Source organism: Delphinapterus leucas, chromosome 19 (genome assembly GCF_059928025.1).
Source record: "Delphinapterus leucas isolate spDelLeu-1000000601 "Yukka" chromosome 19, BTC_Dleu_Yukka2, whole genome shotgun sequence".
NCBI lineage: Eukaryota > Metazoa > Chordata > Mammalia > Artiodactyla > Monodontidae > Delphinapterus > Delphinapterus leucas.
This window is the reverse complement of record NC_143147.1, coordinates 16,755,628-16,773,309: the sequence shown is the minus strand read 5'-3', so window position 1 is coordinate 16,773,309 and position 17,682 is coordinate 16,755,628. Positions and strand designations below refer to the sequence as shown.

Sequence of the window (17,682 nt, the reverse complement as noted above, 5' to 3'; positions counted from 1 at the left end):
ATGGAATAGAGCCATCCAGACCAAGAGGATGGGTCCAGGCCTGCGGGCAAGGCAGAGGCCAGTTGAGTCATCCTCACACGTGGGTGGGGCTCCCCTTCTCAGAATCACAGCAGATGCCTATTGGGGCTGCCCTTAAGACTACAGGTTAGGGCTTCCCTGGTGGCGCAGTGGTTGGGAGTCCGCCTGCCGATGCAGGGGACACGGGTTCGTGCCCCGGTCTGGGAGGGTCCCGCATGCCGCGGAGTGGCTGGGCCCGTGAGCCATGGCCACTGAGCCTGCGCTCCGCAACAGGAGAGGCCACAACAGCGAGAGGCTGGCGTACAGCAAAAAAAGAAAAAACAAAAAACTACAGGTTAGCCTCCCAGCACTCCCTTGCCCATGTATGGCAGAAAGGGGCAATGCCCCAAAAGGATAAGAAGTTTACCTGTGTGAGAATGATCTCACCCTTAGTCCACAAAAACAATTTTATTAACCCAATAAATGAAAACCCCATCCCTTTGTACCCCCAACCCCTTCAAGAAGATAGAGTTGGGTAAGGGAGAAACCTGGGGTGGAAACGACTCCTATCCCTCGTCTCCTATCCCTCAGCGTAGAAGACAGTAGAGAGAAAGAGGAGCTGTGCAAATAGGTCATCAGAGATGGAGGGGAAAGGGGACTACTAGACCAGGATGGCAGCTGCAGAGGTAGAGGATGAGGGGTCTGTGGAAGACCCAGGAAGGACTAGGGGAGCTGGGGCTAGAGAACCAAAGGAGGTGGGAGGGGTGGGGGTGCAGCCCAGAAGTGGGGTCCGTTCGGAAGCAGGGTGGTCCCTTGGCTCCCCTTCCTCGTCACCCTCTTGCCCCTGGGTTTCTTCCTCCTGCTCCTCATCCCCAGGACCCCGATGGACAGGCTGCTTGCAGATGGGGCAGGTCTTCCGGGTCTGAGTGAGCCAGGGGTCCACACAGCGGATGTGATAAGCTGCCAAGAGGAATGAGGTGAAGGACGTGGTGCCTGCTGGTGGGGGGGGGGGGCACGGGCACAGGAAGTGAGGGCCTCACCGTGAGCACAGGGGAGCACCCTCAGCTTGTCCCCATCCTCATATTCATCCAGGCAGATGGCACACACATCATACTGGTCTCCTGGTGGAAGAAGGAGTTCTTTTACTGAGCCATTCTGGACCAGGGCCCACAAGAACTCACTCTGAGAGGCCTGTGGTGGAGCTAAACCCTGCAAAAGTTATTTTCTCTGGTTCTACAGAGCCAGTGGAAAAGCTGAGACCGGAGCAGGGTAGAACATGAGGAATCCGGGGTTAGAACAAGTAAAGAGAAACAGAGGTAAGAAGGGAAGTGGGTTTTTTGGGGGAGGTGTGAGGCTGGAGAGAGAGGGGGTGGGAGGAGCAGAAATGGGGCAGCGCTTCTGCCATAGCCTTATATGGGCACTGGAGGCTCCAGTGCCTAAGACCCAGCCCCTCCTTACCTGTGTCTGCCTTCTCTGGCGGAATCTTCCCCACTCCTTCCATTTTTCTGCTTTCTCCACCTTCTCTCTTATGAGCAAGGTCCTCCACCCACCTCCAACCCCAACTATTACATTTAATCATTTTTGCTTTACATTTCCTGCTCTAATCCTGTCCTGTCCTCATTGTACGTATGCGTAAAAAGAGGAGCAAAGGTGGTATCTCAAGCTGACACCTCCCTGCCATCTCTGCCTCTTTTCTCCTGGGCTCCAACTCCTTCAGAACCAGGGAAATAGTGGGAAAGGCCTGCTCTCCTCCACCCTCCTCACCCTTCTGATAGTCATGTGTAGGAATCTGTTTCAGTTGCTCTTTGGTCAGTCGATTCCTCTGGAGCCGTTTCCTGTGCTGGATACAACGAACTATCTGGTGAAAGGGGGGGTGGATGGATCAGTCTTAGAGAACAAATCTGGACAATCCCATACAAACCAGCCCTATCTTGCAACCCCAGAGCCAGTCTGGCTTTAAAGGCCTCAGCTCTTCCCGTCTTGGTCCCTGAACTACTCACCATCACTGCTCCCATGGCCAAAACCAGCAGTCCCACGATCCCTGTGAAGGGGATGAGGTAATAGCCCAAGGGGAAGCTATTGTCTGGGACCAGAAGCACCCGAGCCCTGGGAAAAGGAAGACGAATATCAGAGGGGCAGGAAAGGCAAAGAGACAAAGGAAGAGGGACAAAGTAACTGGCTCTGGACAGGGCCCACGGAGGGGGAAGGGGATGGGAAGAAAGTACCAAGAGGCAGAGCATGATGGGCCTGAGGCTGGATGGTTGGGGCACGGGCTTGGACTCCAGGTTGGCATGGAAGTGCTGAAGGAAGAGTGGGAAGGAGGGACACGTCCTACCCCTTCTCGTAGACAAAGAGGGCACGCAGGTACTCGGAGCTTCTCTCCCCAATAAACACAGACGGGATCCAGATCTGCTGCTGGATTTCCTCTGCAGGGATTAGGGCATTACACTGGGGACCCAACATTCCACATGAATCCTTTGGTAACTCTGGCATTTGACTCTCTTGCCCCATTCCACCTAAAGGACTGATTTCTTTTCCCTAAGGCTTCAGCCCTCCCGCCATCTCTCAGTCTAAGCTCTACTGAAAACCCAGCTGTCCAGATCCTCCAACCTTACCACTATTCCACACCATATTCAGAAGTTCATTGGAATTCACATTGTGTACCACAGCTGCACCATACCCAGCCTTCTGAGCATTTAGGACCTAGGGAGACAAGGCAGATAAGGAGCCATCATGGGCCTTGCCACCTTTCATTCCTGGTGCCTTTTTTACCCTCAGCCTCCCAGTTCCCACTCCACATTCAGCAACCTTGAGGTCAAAGTTGCAGTCGAATCTTCGAAGCAGTGCAATAAAGACTGACCCGTTGACCGGGGCTGGGGGTGGTGGGGCAATGGGACTGCAGGCATTGTCTGGGTGAGCCTCCACAAGGAAGCCCTGGAGAAGAGAAGCAAACAACAGCTGGATTTCATCTCCCTAGGTGCTGCTCCCCACAGGTCCCACCAAGCACAATGGCCCCCACAGGTCAGTGGGGTCTGAGCCCACTGGGGTCTGAGCTCATTCCTGGGGTCTGAGCATCCCACCAAAGTCAGACATCTACCTCTTCTCTTAGCCTCCTGAAGATGCAATTACATCAAACAACATCCCTTTCCCACACCCTCCATCATCCCTCTCCCTTTCCCAGATGAGCTAATATATACTCCACATTCCTAGCTAATTGTTTTGCCTTCCAGTTTCCCACTGATTGTAATTCAATTCTCCATTCATCCACGTCACTTTCTCAAGTTGTTTCACATTCCCTGCTCTAATACATACTCTTAGGGAACATATTCCCTTTTTTTAAAAATACACAAGACCAAACCCAAATGGAGTTATTTGTGCCAACTCCCATGTCACCAAATTCAATACTTAATTATAATTTTAGCCTCCCCCAGGAATGGAATCTTAAACCACTCTATCTGGAATTACTTGGTCAGCACTAGTGAGGTAATCTGCCTGGTAGACCCCTGCAGTCCCCTAAAGAAAGGAGATCTTTGCCACTAGCAAAGAAAATCAAATCTTTGCTAGTATAACTTCCTTGCCCCACCCCCTTCTGGCTATAAGTCTTTCATTTTGTATAGTTCTTCAGAGATCTTTCTATCTGCTAGGTGGAATGCTGCCTGATTCATGGGTCATTAAATAAAAGCCAGTAAGAGCTTTGAAATTTACTCAGTTGAATTTTTTTAACACCTCCCTTTAATTTTCCAATTACCCATCTCACAAACAACTATACTGATATCTATGGCCCAACTGAGTTCTTGCTATGTGGCAGTCTTTGTGAAAAACTACTACAAAACTGCTTATCTAATTCTCACAATAATACATCTGATAACTTCTATTATCCCATTTTACAGTAAAACCAACTAAGGCTCAGGTAATTTGCCCAAGGTCATAAAACCAGTAATTGGCTCTAGAGACCCTATTGATAGTCACCACTCGTCCTGCCTTTTATCTTAGTCCACTTTCAGTCTCCCTTCTAAGGCTCAGAGTTCTAGAAGTAGACTTTGTATTCTCCCTCCAGATTCTGGATTCCACCACACTAGATGTGTTCTTGTACTTAGTTCCTAACTTGACTCTCTTCCTACCTCCAGCTTACCCCAAGAAAGGCTCCTCAACCCCTACCCAGCAGGGAGAATTCAGGGAAACAGGAAAGAGGAAAGAAAATCACCTGAAGTCCCTCCTGGCTCAAGGCAGCCCCAAAGAGAGCTGGGAGGTCTGCAAAGTCCATGCTGGCATTGTGGTCCGAGATCTGCGGATAAAAGAGTCCATGTTTGTCCTTCAGCCTGCAACCTCTCCCTTCAGCGCCCTTCCCCTAACGTCCCCTCAGACTCACCGCTCGAATGAGCCCCCGGGTGGGGGCCGCTCCCCACAGCACAGTGGCCACAACCACAGGAAGCGGGAAGGCCGCAGGGTGCATGGCAGCGCGAGGGGAGAGGCGGAGGAGGCCGCGTCCCGATAACAGGAGCAGAAACGGAGTTCTGCGCCCTCTCTTGCCCTCCTTCAGGATCCCAGGGGTCCAACCACCCCCAGGTCCCACTTCCCAGCTACATGGGGGCGCGGGGAAGGACCCCCGACTCGGGGAGTGAGACAGCCAACCCGTTTAATGAAGCTGGGAGGGAGACACCAAAAATACCCCTTTCTGGTACAGGAATAATACGTGGAAAGGGAACGGAGGCAAGCACAGGTGACAGAAAAACTTCTGGAAGGGTGGGGGAGCTCAAGGAGGTGGGACTTCCGGCCAGGTGGGCCGTCTTTCCATCCCCTGGAAGAGAATTTCCGGCAAAGAAAGGCCGCTTCCAGCAATGGACGCTCAAGACGAAGGACTTCCGGTCCTAAAAGGCCGATTAAAAGGTTAGAGGTGGAGGCAGTGCCTGTGGAGGTGAAAGGAGCACCGAGGCCCCAGAAGACGACTTAGTCGCTTCTCCGTGCTAGTGCCCGGGATCCCTCAGCTGCCCGGTTTACAAACCTCTCTTCCTCCCTCTGGCCGCCGCCGCCGTACCTTGAAGTCTCGCGAGAGTCCTCACCACACTCCCTCCCACCTGCTGACAGCTTCCTGTATCTATCGCGAGAGACCGCCTAACTCTGGCTAGTCTAACTCACTCGATCTCGCGAGATCTTCAAATACCCTCCTCTCGATTTTCCCGCGACTCCAATTCGATAAAAATTGCACCTATGCTCTTGCTGCCTAAATAGCTGCACCCCGTCCCCTCACCCATTCTTGAAGCTCCTCCTTCAGCTCCGCCTTACTCCCGGACGCCTTTGCGCTCGCGCCTGCGCCTGCGCCTGCGCCAACTTCCAGCTGGCGCTGGCCCTGAGCGCCGGGGCGTGCGCGCGCGCCCTCGCCCCTGTTGCGCGCGCGGTGTCACCTTGGGCGCGAGCGGGGCCGCGCGCGCACGGGTCCGGGAGCCGAGGGCCATTGAGTGGCGATGGCGGCGACGGCGAGTCCCGGGGCTAGTGGGGTGAACGGGAAGCCCCGTACCTCCCCTAAGTCCGTCAAGTTCCTGTTTGGGGGCCTGGCCGGGTAAGCTCAGGCCCCAGGGATGGGACAGGAGGAGGCAGGGACGGGTGCCAGGAACCGGGCCCTGTGCTTTGGGTGTGTTGCAGTGAACCGAGGTGACACGGGGTCATTGCTGTTCCCATCGTATTACGAGGTCCTTGATGGGCTGCTAGGATCTTTTCACCCATCGCAGGGCTCCTACTGGGCTGCATACACGGCCGCCACCGGGCCACCAGAGTTTCCCAACCCATTGCTTGGCTCTGCGGGGCTGTTTGGGGTTTCAGGTCATTGCATGGCTCCTGCTGGACTACGTGGAGTCCCAGGTCATGAATGCCCACCTCTCCTCCTTGGGTCGGACTGCATGCAATCTCTCGGTCACTGCTTGACACCCTGGGAGCTGCATGGAACACTTTCATTGCATGGCACCTACTGGACCGCTGGACTTTTCAGACACATTGCTCTTGGTACACGCAGAGACTCTTGTACACATGCCCACCAGCCTCCTGAACATGTAGTCAATCGCATGGCAGGCCCTGCCCTTTGTGATCTCTTGTTGTCGGGCTCCAGGGGGCTTTGGTAGATCTGGGACACCTAGCTCTTGACTCCACCCCTGTCTTCCCCCAGGATGGGAGCTACAGTTTTTGTGCAGCCCCTGGACCTTGTGAAGAACCGGATGCAGCTGAGTGGGGAAGGAGCCAAGACACGAGAGTACAAAACCAGCTTCCATGCCCTCACCAGCATTCTGAGGGCAGAAGGGCTGAGGGGCATTTACACCGGGTACTGGGGCCAAAGGATGGGGGTAGCGTGTGGGTTGACAGCTCTAGACTTTGGCTTGATGCACTGACTCCTTCGCTCCCCAGGCTGTCAGCTGGCCTGCTGCGCCAGGCCACCTATACCACTACTCGCCTTGGTATCTATACCGTGCTATTTGAGCGCCTGACTGGGGCTGATGGTACACCCCCTGGCTTTCTGCTGAAGGCCCTGATTGGCATGACTGCAGGTGCAACTGGTGCCTTTGTGGGAACACCAGCTGAGGTGGCTCTTATCCGCATGACCGCTGACGGCCGGTGAGTTCCAGGTCTGAGCCTGTCCCCAGCCCCATTCCCTGGAATCTAGAATGAAAGAACTGATTTCTTATTCTAGATCTAGAGCACAGCATTCACCTGTTCACAGCATTCTGGCCTCCCATTTCTTTGCTCCTGTGGGAGCAGGGTGGTCTATCCCAAACTTGGCCTCTCCCTACCTTCCCACCAGGCTTCCAGCTGACCAGCGCCGTGGCTACAAAAACGTGTTTAATGCCCTGATTCGAATTGCCCGGGAAGAGGGCGTCCCTACACTATGGAGGGTGAGTGAAGGGGCTGGAGACTGGGGATGTGGGGTCAGGTCTTGGGCATTTCTGACTTCTCCCCCACCTCCCCCACCCCAGGGCTGCATCCCTACCATGGCTCGGGCTGTCGTCGTCAATGCCGCCCAGCTCGCCTCCTACTCCCAGTCCAAGCAGTTTTTACTGGACTCAGGTGAGACCCAGAGCTGGGCCCTCAGCTCCCAGCCTAGCCTGGGCCAGCTCTGAGCTGACTGCCTTCCCCTGCTCTGCCTCCTCCAGGCTACTTCTCTGACAACATCCTGTGTCACTTCTGTGCCAGCATGATCAGTGGCCTGGTCACCACTGCTGCCTCTATGCCTGTGGACATTGTCAAGACCCGGTGAGTATGCAGCCCTGGGCCTGGAGAAGGACGGGAGAGCCCTCTTTATGGCTCTCATGCCCCTGCCTCCTCTCCTTCAGGATCCAGAACATGCGAATGATTGACGGGAAGCCGGAATACAAGAACGGGCTGGTGAGGAAGCAGGGCTAGGGGCTTGGGCTGCCCGATTGGATGCCCTGGGAGTGGGGGTGGGGGATAGCTGGGTAAGAGGAAGAGGGTCCCAGAGGCCAGGTCCCAACCTCAGTGCCGTGCCTGCCTGGCTGTCTAGGATGTGCTGGTGAAGGTCGTCCGCTACGAGGGCTTCTTCAGTCTGTGGAAGGGCTTTACACCATACTATGCCCGCCTGGGTCCCCACACTGTCCTCACTTTCATCTTCTTGGAGCAGATGAACAAGGCCTACAAGCGCCTCTTCCTCAGCGGCTGAGGCGAGCGAGGGGCCTGGAGCCGCTGTGCCGGGGCTCCCACTCGCCCGCTGCTCCTACAGTCAGTGTGCCCCCCGGGGGGCCTAGACGCTGCTGCCCTGGGCCCCGCTATTTATTTTCCCTCCACAGTATGGTTCCCTCCTCTGTGATAAGGGACTTGTGGTCTGTCCTGCCCCTGCTCCAGCTCGCCCTCCTTGCCCTGATCATCATGATCTCTCTGTCCCTGCCTGTGCCCTGCACGGAGGTGGGAAGCTCCCTGCAGATTCCTGGTCTCCTCTTGGGTATTAGTTTCAGGGCACATAGTACAGCAGAAGGCCCCCCCTTCTCAGTGGGGAAACCAAGGCAGAGCTGAGGGGACAGGAGAGAGCCGAAGCTGTCAAGATGATCAAAGGTCTGCAGTGGGAGGACATGGCCCTTCCTTCCTCCACCTCACTGAGGACGTAATCAATAAATTGGATTGATGACACCACCCCCAAATCTGGAGAGCTGTGGGCGCAGGAGGGGGAGGAGACTGGACAAAGAAGCGGATGCCCCTGGAGAACAGGAACTGGAGTTTTTAAAAAAAGTTATTAAAGAAAAAGTACCCGCTGTTTTTATGCAAATATTATGTAAGTCAGTCATGTTGCAGCAGCTGAAGGGTGAGAAAAACCCAAGCTCCAGGCCCTGTGTGTTGCTTCCTAGCCCCTCGTTCAAGAATACAACAGACGCCCAGGTCATCTCATGTAATCCCCAGGAAAAATCTCTGGGGTCTGGTGACTGTTTCTGCAGCCTGAAGAGGGAGGGAATAGAGTCTGAGAGGGGAAAGCTGACCTGTCGGGGGCAGAGTGGGCATGGAGCCGGGCCCCCAGAGCCTGGAGGCTTGATGTGCGCTGTAAGCTGGGGAGAGTGACTGCCTTCTCCATTTCTTTAGGAGATGTGTGACTCCCAGGCCCTGCCCTCAAGGAGCTTAGGAACCTCTTGGGGCATAAAAGGGCATAGGAAGGTCAATTGGAAGGAGGGCTGGGCGGCACGAGGCCTGAAGGTTTCTCCTGAGCCAGGACAGGGGACAGGCAGGCCAGGGGACAAGCAGACGGCAGGTGGGAACTGTCACCTTGGCAGAACCTCGTCAGTAGAAGAAGTTGAGCTCAGCAGCCTGGCGGTGCAGCCGGGCCCTCCCACCTCTGCCTCTTTTCTTACCCTCTCCATGCACATGCTGGCCTGGGCCACAGGGGCCGCTTTGAGACACTTGAAGCCTGGACCTTGTCCTTAAGGAGTGCCAAGTCCAAACGGGAGGATGACACAGGGAAACTGGGAGTCAGCAACAGACCGCTGCAGGGGGATGTGGGGCACCCGGGCCAGCCTGGGTGAGGGGAGACAGTGCACAGTACCCGACTGGCCAGGGAAGTGGGGCGGGGCAGCACTCCTGGCCCACTGAGAGCAAAGGCTTAGAGGAGAAACGCGGGGGAGCAGGTGATCTCTGCAAAGTTTGTAATAGCTGGAGCACAGGCTGTGAAGTGTCTGCTGTGGGAGGGGAAGCTGCACTGTTAGATGGGTTGGTGCACGGAAATCCTCGATCGCCAAACTCAGGAGTTGTCCTCTATCGGAAAGAGTTCAGAGCAGGAGAAAGATGCGGTCAGGGTTTCAGGTTAGGAGGATTCTTCCTGCACCATCTGGAGGAAGGGGTCTCCGTGGAGCCAGAAAGGCTCAGTCCTCACTCCCATTCTGTGGGCCTTAAGTGCTGGCTTGGGCTGGAGGCAGGAGAGAAAGCTCTGCCCAACGTGGTCAGGTGAATGGCAGAATCCACGGCACCAGGGGAGAGGACTGGGCTCCATCTGCCTTCCTCCTGCCTTGACAGCAGGAAACAGAGTAGTTCAGTAAAACCCACCAAGATGGTACTCACTGCCAGGCCCTCCCCTCCCCTGTCCTGCTGCCCTGGGCAAAGCAGGAGAGCTGCGTGTCTGAGGCCATAGGTGCCAGGAGGCACCCACCTGTCCTCCTAGTACCGCAGGTTGCAGGCAGATAGCCTCAGTAGTACCACTGAGCTCCCAGGAAACTTCTGGATCTTGAGCTGGAACTTGCTTGTGGTTGGCCTGGTGGGTGGTTACCCTTGGAGGAGGGAAAAGGCGGCCCAGGCAGGGGAAGTGCAGGCCAAGACTAGAGCTTTTGGGGGTGAGCAGTGCAACTAGGGTGGGGCAGCTGGGGCCTTGGGAATGCTGGTGACGGTGCCCCAGCCTCGTTTCCCTCTCCAAAAGAACGAACATTCTATTTTTAAATTATTTTTATGATACAAATAATATATGATGGTGGAAAACCAGAAAATGCTAAGCAGAGGAATAGAAAATAAAACCACCCGTATTTATACCACCCAGAGACAATCAGGGCTCACATCGTGACATCTCTTCCCAAGTTTCCTTCAATACACGGATACATGTGAGAACTGTGCTATATTCTGTTTGTTGTTTGCTTTTTCCTAAAACTTCCCCAAAGTGATGGTAATAGCCTAGTGTAGTGGTCTGGGAACCCCGCCGTCCATGCAGCATCAGGAGCTGTCTTTGTTCTGTGACCCACCCAACTTCTCCATCTCACTACCTCTTCAGATATGCTGGGTCTGGGATTGTGTGCCCGGGGTGTGCAGAGGAGGCTCCTGACAAAGAAGCAGTAACGAAGCCCTCCCCTGACCCTGTACTCTGTACCCACCCGCCCCCAGCTAGATCCCAATAGGAAAGCCCATCAGAGTCTCTCTCGAGGTCCCCAAACCACCCCCCCCTCAGAGGCTGTGGCCAGAGTACCTAACAGCCACTGTCCCCAGCAGGTCCTGACCACGACCCATGCTCAGGGCTGAGGGCCGCCGTCCTGCCAGCAGAGGCCCCACACGGCCATTAGGCCGCACCCACAGGAAGAGGCTAGAGCGGAAAGTGGGGAGCGAGCCTTGGAGGAAAAGCAGCCAGGCCCGGGCCACTGTCACTTGCCTTCCCCTCTGCAGCTCTAGATGCGAGGTGTGTGTGACTGTGGCCAGGGCCTGTGGTTTCACGTGCTGGACCCAGAACAGCAGCAGGATGAGGACCACAGAGGCAAACAGGAGCCAGAGGAGACCCAAGATATAGAAGCCCAGGAAGAGGCAGCAAAAGTCAGAGTTGAGAAAAGGGTCGTTTCTGGAACTCTCCACATTCCACTGAGCCACCCCCTGGGCCTTCAGGAGGTTGACAAATTCAGAGATGGTGGCTGTGGTGGATTCTAAGATAGTGGGAAGTGAAGTGGGTTCAGTGGAGGTTAAGGATACGGTGGGTTCTGAGGTCTCGCTTGTGGGCTCTGGGGTGCTCGGGGCTCTGGGCTCTGGGGTGCTCGGGGCTCTGGGCTCTGGGGTGCTCGGGGCTCTGGGCTCTGGGGTGCTCGGGGCTCTGGGCTCTGGGGTGCTCTGGGCTCTGGGCTCTGGGGTGCTTGGGCTTGTGGGCTCTGGGGTGCTCGGGCTTGTGGGCTCTGGGGTGCTCGGGCTTGTGGGCTCTGGGGTGGGTTTTAGAGTTTTGGAGAATGTGATGGGTCCTGTAGAAATTCGGAACGTGGTCTGTTCCTTAGTTGGAGGCAAGGAGGACACTTGGGGGCCTAGCGGAGCAGTCGGCAGTGAGTAAAGCAGGCCCCAGTGGGTGGTGTGGGCACTGGTGTGGGTAGAGAAGCTGCCCGCAGCCCTTGTGGTAGGCACCTTGTCATCCTCTTCGTAGACATCGTAGTCTATGCTGTCCCTGTCGCCAGGGGTGTGGCAGCCCACCCCTGAGTAGGTGTAGACAAACATGTTGGGCAAATTGACACACCCCACGCTCGTCACGTTGGGGGTCATGGCCTTGGCGTCCACACCCTCCTTCCATATGTACACATTGTTGGCATTGTCCTGCAGCCAGTGGCTGAAATAGAGGATCCCGCAGTCACAGAACCAGGTGTTGTCGTGGAAAAAAGCAAAAGGCAGGAGGAGGTCCCCAAAGAAGCCCTTTGGTATCGTGCGCAGCAAGTTCCGCTGGAGGTAGAGGGTGTCAAGTTCCTCCAACCCATCCAGGAACCCAGGGGGCAGCTCACTCAACCCGTTTTCAGCCAGGTTGAGCTTCTTCAGCTTGGGCGTGGGCTGCAGGAGCCCGGGGGGCAGAGTCTTCAGCTTGTTGCCACGCAAGTAGAGCTCATGGAGGTGGCTCAGGCCATCCAGGGCATCAGGAGACAATGAGGCCAGCTCGTTGAAGGAGACGTCCAGGGTATAGAGTGCTGGCAGCGCCCGTCCCAACAAGGGCAGGCTTCTCAGCGTATTGTGGGATATAATCAGGGTCTCCAGCCGGGGCAGCGTCGCGTCAGTCTGCAGGCTGGTCAGCTGGCTCTTCTCCAGGTGCAGCTGAGTGAGGTGAGTCAGATTCACCATGGACACCATGGAGAAGGTGCCCAGGGGGTTCCCACCCAGGCGGAGGATGTTGGTTTCTGCTTGCAGATCTGGAGGCGGCGCCTTCAGCCCCTTATTTTCACAGTTCATTTCCACCTCGCTGGCCACTTTGCTGATGCCACAGATGGGGTGGGAGTGCGAAGGGCTTGGCAGCAGGAGCAGCAAGAGGAAGAGAGGCATGGGGACCTGTGGGCAAGGGGGGCTTGAGAGTGGGCACCCCTCCGCCCCCCGGCAGTATGCCTCCAGGCCCTAGCCCCCACTGCAGCCTCCAGGATCCCTTCCAGAAACTCAGCTCCCACACCTCCCCCCCTCCACTCCCCTCTCCTCCCCTTGCACCCCGAAGCCTAAACTGCTAGCTCCAGGCCCTTGGCCGGTATCCCTCCCTCAGGCCCCCTCCTCCCCCGGCCCCAGCTTACAGGCCAGCAGAAAGACCTCCGGAGCCACAGAGCTTCTTCCAGGGTGTGACTTGGGCCTTCTCTCTTCCAGCTCCAGGGAGGGCCTGGTCAGTGGCAGGAAGGGGGTGGAGATGGGGAGGAAATGCCAGCCTGATAGGGGCTCCTGGGACCCGGGGAACGGTCTCGCTCCCGGACACAGGCCTTTATCACCTCCTTCCACAACTTTCCCCAAGCCCTCCTTTTGGTCCTGCTCTTGCCTACTGTCCTCCTACACCAGGAGATTGGGGGTGGACTCCAGCCACCACTCTCTTCCAGCTTTTAAAAAAACCTCTCCAGCTGCCCCTGTCATTTCCGCTTCACAGCTGCATTCTTTTTTCTTCTTTTTTTTCTTTGTTTTTGCCATACCACACGGCATGCGGGATCTTCCCCGAACTCGTGCCCTCTGCATTGGGAGTGCAGTCTTAACCACTGGACCGCCAGGGAAGTCCCACAGCGGCATTCTTCGAACTGCCTAACTTTTACCCTCGCCTCCCCCTCCCTCCTCATCCCACTCTAGGCTGTTTCTCCCCCACCCCCACTCCATGGACTCAGTTCTTACCATGGTCACCATTGACCCCCAAGCCTCTCCATCCACTGGGCACTCCTCCACCTGATCTTGTTTTCCGAAGCCTGAACACCTGTGGCCACTCCCACTTTGGCACTCATGACAGTAATTTTTTCCTCTTTTAGGTTTTTCTTTTTAACTTTATTTTTAAGCTTGTTTTTTATTGAAGTATAGTTGACTTACAATGTTGTGTTCATTTCTGCTGTTACCGCAAAGTGACTCAGTTATACACACACACATTCTTTTTCATGTTCCTTTCCATTATGGTTTATCCCAGGGTGTTGAATACAGTTCCTTGTGCTACACAGTAGGACCCTGTTGTTTATCTGAGAGTAAGTTTTTCTTGGTTTTCCTCTTGCCTCTCTGGCTGACCCTTCTCAAAGTCCTTTGTGGATTCTTCTTCCCCTGCCCTTCATGAAAAATTAACATGCCCCCAGAATTCGGTCTTTGGCCCTCCTCTTCTCTTATGCTGCACGAACACCTGAGAGTCTCCTCATCCATTCCCTTGCCTTCGACCACCACCTGTCCCCCAGTGACTCTCAAACCTTTGTCTCTAGCCCAGGCCCCTCTCCTGAGACCCGAACACATATGTCCCACTGCCTTTTGGATTCCTTGGCTCTCCCAAAGGCCCTGAAGCAATATGTTCAAAACTGAGCTCATCACCTGTCTCCAAAGAGCTAATGCTCCTGCGTTGTCCAACCTGGTGAGTGGTTCTGTCATCCACTCATTTATCTGTAGCCTTTCAGCCAGAACAAACATCCCTGATAGTCATCTCTAACTCCCCCCCTCCACTCCCACGTGCAACCTGCTACCAGGTCCAGCTGATTTTACCTCCTTTTTTTTTTAAGAATTCTTTTTTTTTAATTAATTATTTATTTGGCTACGCCGGGTCTTATTTGCAGCACACGGGATCTTCGTTGCCTCATGTGGGATCTTCATTGTGGCATGCGGGATCTAGTTCTGTCCAGGGATTGAACCCAGGCCCCCTGCATTGGGAGCGTGGAGTCTTAACCACTGGACCGCCAGGGAAGTCCCTGATTTTACCTCCTAATGCCCCTCAAACCCACCCCTTCCCATCCCCCCTGCCACCATTCCTTGTCCAGGGTGCCATGTTCTCTCCACTGCTTCACTGCAGCAGCCTCCCCAATGCTCTCCCAACTTTCTAACTCCCCTCCTTCTCCCCACCCAAGTGGTCGTTCAGAAATGCAGATTTGCTTATATCCTTCCACTGCCTGAAAGTCACCAATGGCTCTTTGTAGCCCTCAGGAGGGAGTCTAACGTCCCTAACATGGCCTACGGGGTCCTGTGTGATCTGACCCTTGCTCACCTGCCCAGCCCCATCTCTTAACACTCCACCCTTCACTCTAGGTTATTCTCTTTCTTGTGCCTGGACCCTTCTTCTCACCCCTTATCCCCTTCTGCCTAACTCTTACTTATCTGGAAAGTTCCAGCCCAGAATTTCTTCCTCTGGAAAGCCTTTTAGGATTTCCCAAGACCAGGTAAGGTGCCTGTTTCAGAAAGTCAGCCATCATATCTGTTGGTCCTTGGCCCCTTCCAATGATGAAAATGTCCTATCAACTGTCCCTAGAAGGGGCACCATGCAGCCGCATGAGCCTGCCCCTATCTGCTGACTGGTGACTGGACAAGGGGTGGACACTTGAGCCAGATGCAGTTAATCCATAGACTTGCCATGTATATAATTTGCCGGCTGCAAAAAGTACTTGAAATCATGGAGGAAATGAGGCACTAAGCAGCAAGAAGTGAGGGGGAGAGCTGCATAGACAGAGGCCCTGACCTGGAGTAAGGCCCCTAAGGGGGTTGGGTTTTTTGCCACTTTGGCACCAATTAGGGTTTTTAGTTGTAAGTAACAGGAAATGTTCTGCCTAATTTAGGCTGAAAAGGAATTTATTAAAAATACATTTTGGACTTCCCTGGCAATCCAGTGGTTAAGACTCCACGCTTCCACTGCAGGGGACAGTGGTCAGGGAACTAAGATCCTGCATGCCGCGTGGTGCAGCCAAAATAAAAATAAAAATATGTTGGCTACTTCACGGACTTCTCAGTGAGGGCTACAGAACCAGACGTGGGACTGTGTAGCTAGGAGCAGTGCCCAGAACCAGGCTGCAGAACCAGTCTGGTGAGCAAATCTCTGCTCCTGCTGCAAGACCAGGTCGCTGAAGCTTGCTCCACTGCTGCTGCTGAGCCAGGAACTCAGTGTTACCACAACCTCCCGGCTGCAGAGAGAGAATCCTGCATCATCCCTACCCCGTTGTGATACTCGCTCCTGATTCAGAGTCTGGGTGTGAGTCTGATTGGTCTTGTACCTGTGACCCAGCTGCAAGGGAGTCTGGGAAAGCAAGTATCTGGCTTTTTCAGCTTCTGTAATAGGAGGCAGGTTCTGCTTCTCCAAAAATTTCTAAGTTGAAGGATTTTGCAGACATAGAGAAGAGATTCATATACTTTGGCACCTACTGAAATGGTCCTAATGTTTTATTTTCTTCACATGTCGACGTCCTGAATTGTTGCTAATTTTACATCTTTGAATGTTTGGGAGTAACCCTACTTGGCCATTATGAATTACTCTTTAAATATAATTATAGGTTGGTTTGCTCACATTTTAGTTAGAACTTTTACATCGAAGTTAGAAAATAGGAGTGGCCCATAGATTTCTTTTGAGGGGACTTTGTCTTATTCTGTTCTTTTGTTTTGTTGTCAGAGTTATACTGGCCTTGTAAAATAAATTGGAAACTTTTAGAGCCTCTGGAAAAGTTAGAGATCATAGGGATTTTCCATGCAGTTTTGGTGGAATTCACCTATGAAACCGTCTGGACCTGATGCCATTTGGGGGAAAGCTCCTTGAATACCTTTCCAATTCCTACTCTAATTGTTTGTCTATTGAAGTTTCTACATCTTGAGTCAATTTTGGTAACTGATATTTTTCTAATAAAATATCTAGTTCATGTGGCAGTTCCATTTATTGTTGCAAGTTTGAGCATTTTATACTTTTATCATTTGTTAAAATCTCCATATCTGTAGTTATGACCCCTAATGTTGTTTATTTGTATTTTTGCTCTTTCTCTTTTCTGTCTTCCTCCCTGCCCTTCTTTCTTTATTCACCAGACTTGCCAAAGATTGGTCTATTTTATTGGACTAAAGAACCAGATTTATTATTTTACTAGTCAATTGTTGGGGGTTTTTATTTGATGACAGGTGTCTACTTTTATCTTTAATAATTTCTCATACTTTGAGCTTATTTTCTTTTTTTAACCAATTTATTTTTAAAGGATTGTCTTTTTAAACAATATTTTTGTTTATTTATTTATTTACTTGGCCGCGCCGGGTCTTAGCTGCGGCACACGGGATCTTCGTTGTGGCATGCGGGAATGTGGGACCTTTTTTTTTAGTTGCAGCATGCAGGCTGTTAGTTGCGGCGTGTGGGATATAGTTCCCCGACCAGGGATAGAACCTGGGCCCCCTGCATTGGGAGCACAGAGTCCTAACCACTGGACTACCAGGGAAGTCCCTAAAATTTATTTTATTGAAGTATAGTTGATTTACAACACTTTGTTAGTTTCTGATGAGCTTATTTTCATGTTCTCTTTCTACCTTCTTGAGTTGAAATCTTCACTGACTTATTTTCAATCTTTCTTGCTTTTCAGGTAAATTCACTTAATTTATACTTTTCATTTGAGTGCTGCTTTGTGCCATCTCACATTTTTTATTATCTAATACCTAAGATGAATATTTGCAATTTTTATATCCAGCATCTATTCCTCTAAAATAAGAGGACCCCCATTTCCTTTTAAGAGATTACACCTCCCCAGATTAGTGCAAACTTGATGGGTGTAGGTATTCTGGCCTCTTGCTTTGGAAACCAAAATGTCCTTGGAAGTTCCTTCCACTAGACCCTTCCAGTTACCACCTGAGTTCAGCCCAGAGATGTGACCTAATCATGGACAACCATACTCCCTCTCCTAGGATTTCAAATGGTGAATGAGGTGACAAAAGAAGAGAAAATAGAACTGGACTTGATTCATTTCAACAGAGTGCTCAGAAAAAGCTGTAGAATAGTTCGTGCTACTAACTCCTCAGCCTGCCTAATCCCTGAGCCGTCCTGGATTTCCAGTGTTCACTTGTACCCCGTGAGCTTCTGCATCTTTACAAGAAGTCTGTGTTGGATTAAGTTAGGTAGAGTTGATTTCTGTTGCATGCATCCCAAGAAATCCAATTCAGGGCTCTGGTTGTGGTTCATTTTTAAAGAGTTTGAGCAGAAGTCGTTAGCTGGAGGTCTACTCGAGACCCATTCAGCTTTTCCTCTTTTTTCTTTTGAGAAATTACTCCTTCCCCATCCTTAGAATTTTTCGTGTGAATGACTCTATCCCAGCTGCATGAGTGAACCTAAGTCAGTCACTAGACTTCCTCCCCTTTGACAAGGACCCTGATACAAGCTGGTCAGGGTAGTCCATGGTTAGAATGATTGGTCCAAGCACAGACACAGGAAGTAAGTTGGTCCTTTCATAACGAAGCCCAAGACTTCTCTTGGATGCTTGAGGTATGCATACTTTCTCTGGCTGTAGACAAGGAAATATGTAACCCCAGGTGAGCTGTTGGCACACATCTTGTGATCACAAGGGG

At 52.8% G+C, this 17,682-nt stretch overlaps 3 protein-coding genes across 6 annotated transcripts; 1 reads left to right on the top strand and 2 right to left on the bottom strand.

Annotated features, from left to right (window-relative positions):
• Positions 1–450: 450 nt before the first annotated feature.
• On the bottom strand, positions 451–5,186 carry RNF167 (ring finger protein 167). 3 transcript variants are annotated; one of them, XM_022596115.3, is made up of 10 exons: positions 5,000–5,183; positions 4,367–4,865; positions 4,202–4,282; positions 2,806–2,931; positions 2,613–2,700; positions 2,333–2,423; positions 1,998–2,103; positions 1,762–1,855; positions 1,038–1,118; positions 451–957 (listed from the first exon to the last, which is right to left on the bottom strand). In XM_022596115.3, exons 2-10 carry the CDS (start codon positions 4,448–4,450, stop codon positions 659–661), a joined length of 1,050 nt encoding a protein of 349 aa, XP_022451823.1. In that variant the 5' UTR covers positions 4,451–4,865; positions 5,000–5,183; the 3' UTR covers positions 451–658. The 3 variants fall into 3 exon arrangements, with proteins under 3 accessions (XP_022451823.1, XP_089756676.1, XP_089756675.1); XM_089900550.1 differs by lacking the exon at positions 2,806–2,931 and having other exon boundaries at positions 5,000–5,186; XM_089900549.1 differs by lacking the exon at positions 5,000–5,183 and having other exon boundaries at positions 4,367–4,993.
• Positions 5,187–5,280: 94 nt separating this feature from the next.
• On the top strand, positions 5,281–10,545 carry SLC25A11 (solute carrier family 25 member 11). Of its 2 annotated transcripts, none has more exons than XM_089900551.1 (8): positions 5,281–5,554; positions 6,155–6,307; positions 6,391–6,597; positions 6,785–6,875; positions 6,957–7,047; positions 7,134–7,233; positions 7,314–7,365; positions 10,004–10,545. In XM_089900551.1, the coding sequence occupies exons 1-8, from the start codon at positions 5,460–5,462 to the stop codon at positions 10,025–10,027; spliced, it is 813 nt and encodes a 270-aa protein (XP_089756677.1). In that variant the 5' UTR covers positions 5,281–5,459; the 3' UTR covers positions 10,028–10,545. The 2 variants fall into 2 exon arrangements, with proteins under 2 accessions (XP_089756677.1, XP_022451827.1); XM_022596119.3 differs by lacking the exon at positions 10,004–10,545 and adding an exon at positions 7,502–8,257 and having other exon boundaries at positions 5,293–5,554.
• GP1BA (glycoprotein Ib platelet subunit alpha) lies at positions 9,543–12,436 on the bottom strand. Its single transcript, XM_089900542.1, has one exon. The coding sequence runs from the start codon at positions 12,226–12,228 to the stop codon at positions 10,402–10,404; it is 1,827 nt and encodes a 608-aa protein (XP_089756668.1). The 5' UTR covers positions 12,229–12,436; the 3' UTR covers positions 9,543–10,401.
• Between the last annotated feature and the right edge of the window lie 5,246 nt (positions 12,437–17,682).

What these genes read in the sequence shown, in the direction of transcription:
- RNF167 (XM_022596115.3), bottom strand. Translation starts at nt 4,450, where the DNA reads ATGCACCCTGCGGCCTTCCCGCTTCCTGTGGTTGTGGCCACTGTGCTG. An exon ending in ACTGCAACTTTGACCTCAAG is followed by an intron (nt 2,701 to 2,805) that starts GTTGCTGAATGT and finishes TTGTCTCCCTAG; the next exon opens with GTCCTAAATGCTCAGAAGGC. An exon ending in GGTGCTCCCCTGTGCTCACG is followed by an intron (nt 958 to 1,037) that starts GTGAGGCCCTCA and finishes TCCTCTTGGCAG; the next exon opens with CTTATCACATCCGCTGTGTG.
- SLC25A11 (XM_022596119.3), top strand. Translation starts at nt 5,460, where the DNA reads ATGGCGGCGACGGCGAGTCCCGGGGCTAGTGGGGTGAACGGGAAGCCC. An exon ending in CTGTTTGGGGGCCTGGCCGG is followed by an intron (nt 5,555 to 6,154) that starts GTAAGCTCAGGC and finishes GTCTTCCCCCAG; the next exon opens with GATGGGAGCTACAGTTTTTG. An exon ending in CGGAATACAAGAACGGGCTG is followed by an intron (nt 7,366 to 7,501) that starts GTGAGGAAGCAG and finishes CTGGCTGTCTAG; the next exon opens with GATGTGCTGGTGAAGGTCGT.
- GP1BA (XM_089900542.1), bottom strand. Translation starts at nt 12,228, where the DNA reads ATGCCTCTCTTCCTCTTGCTGCTCCTGCTGCCAAGCCCTTCGCACTCC.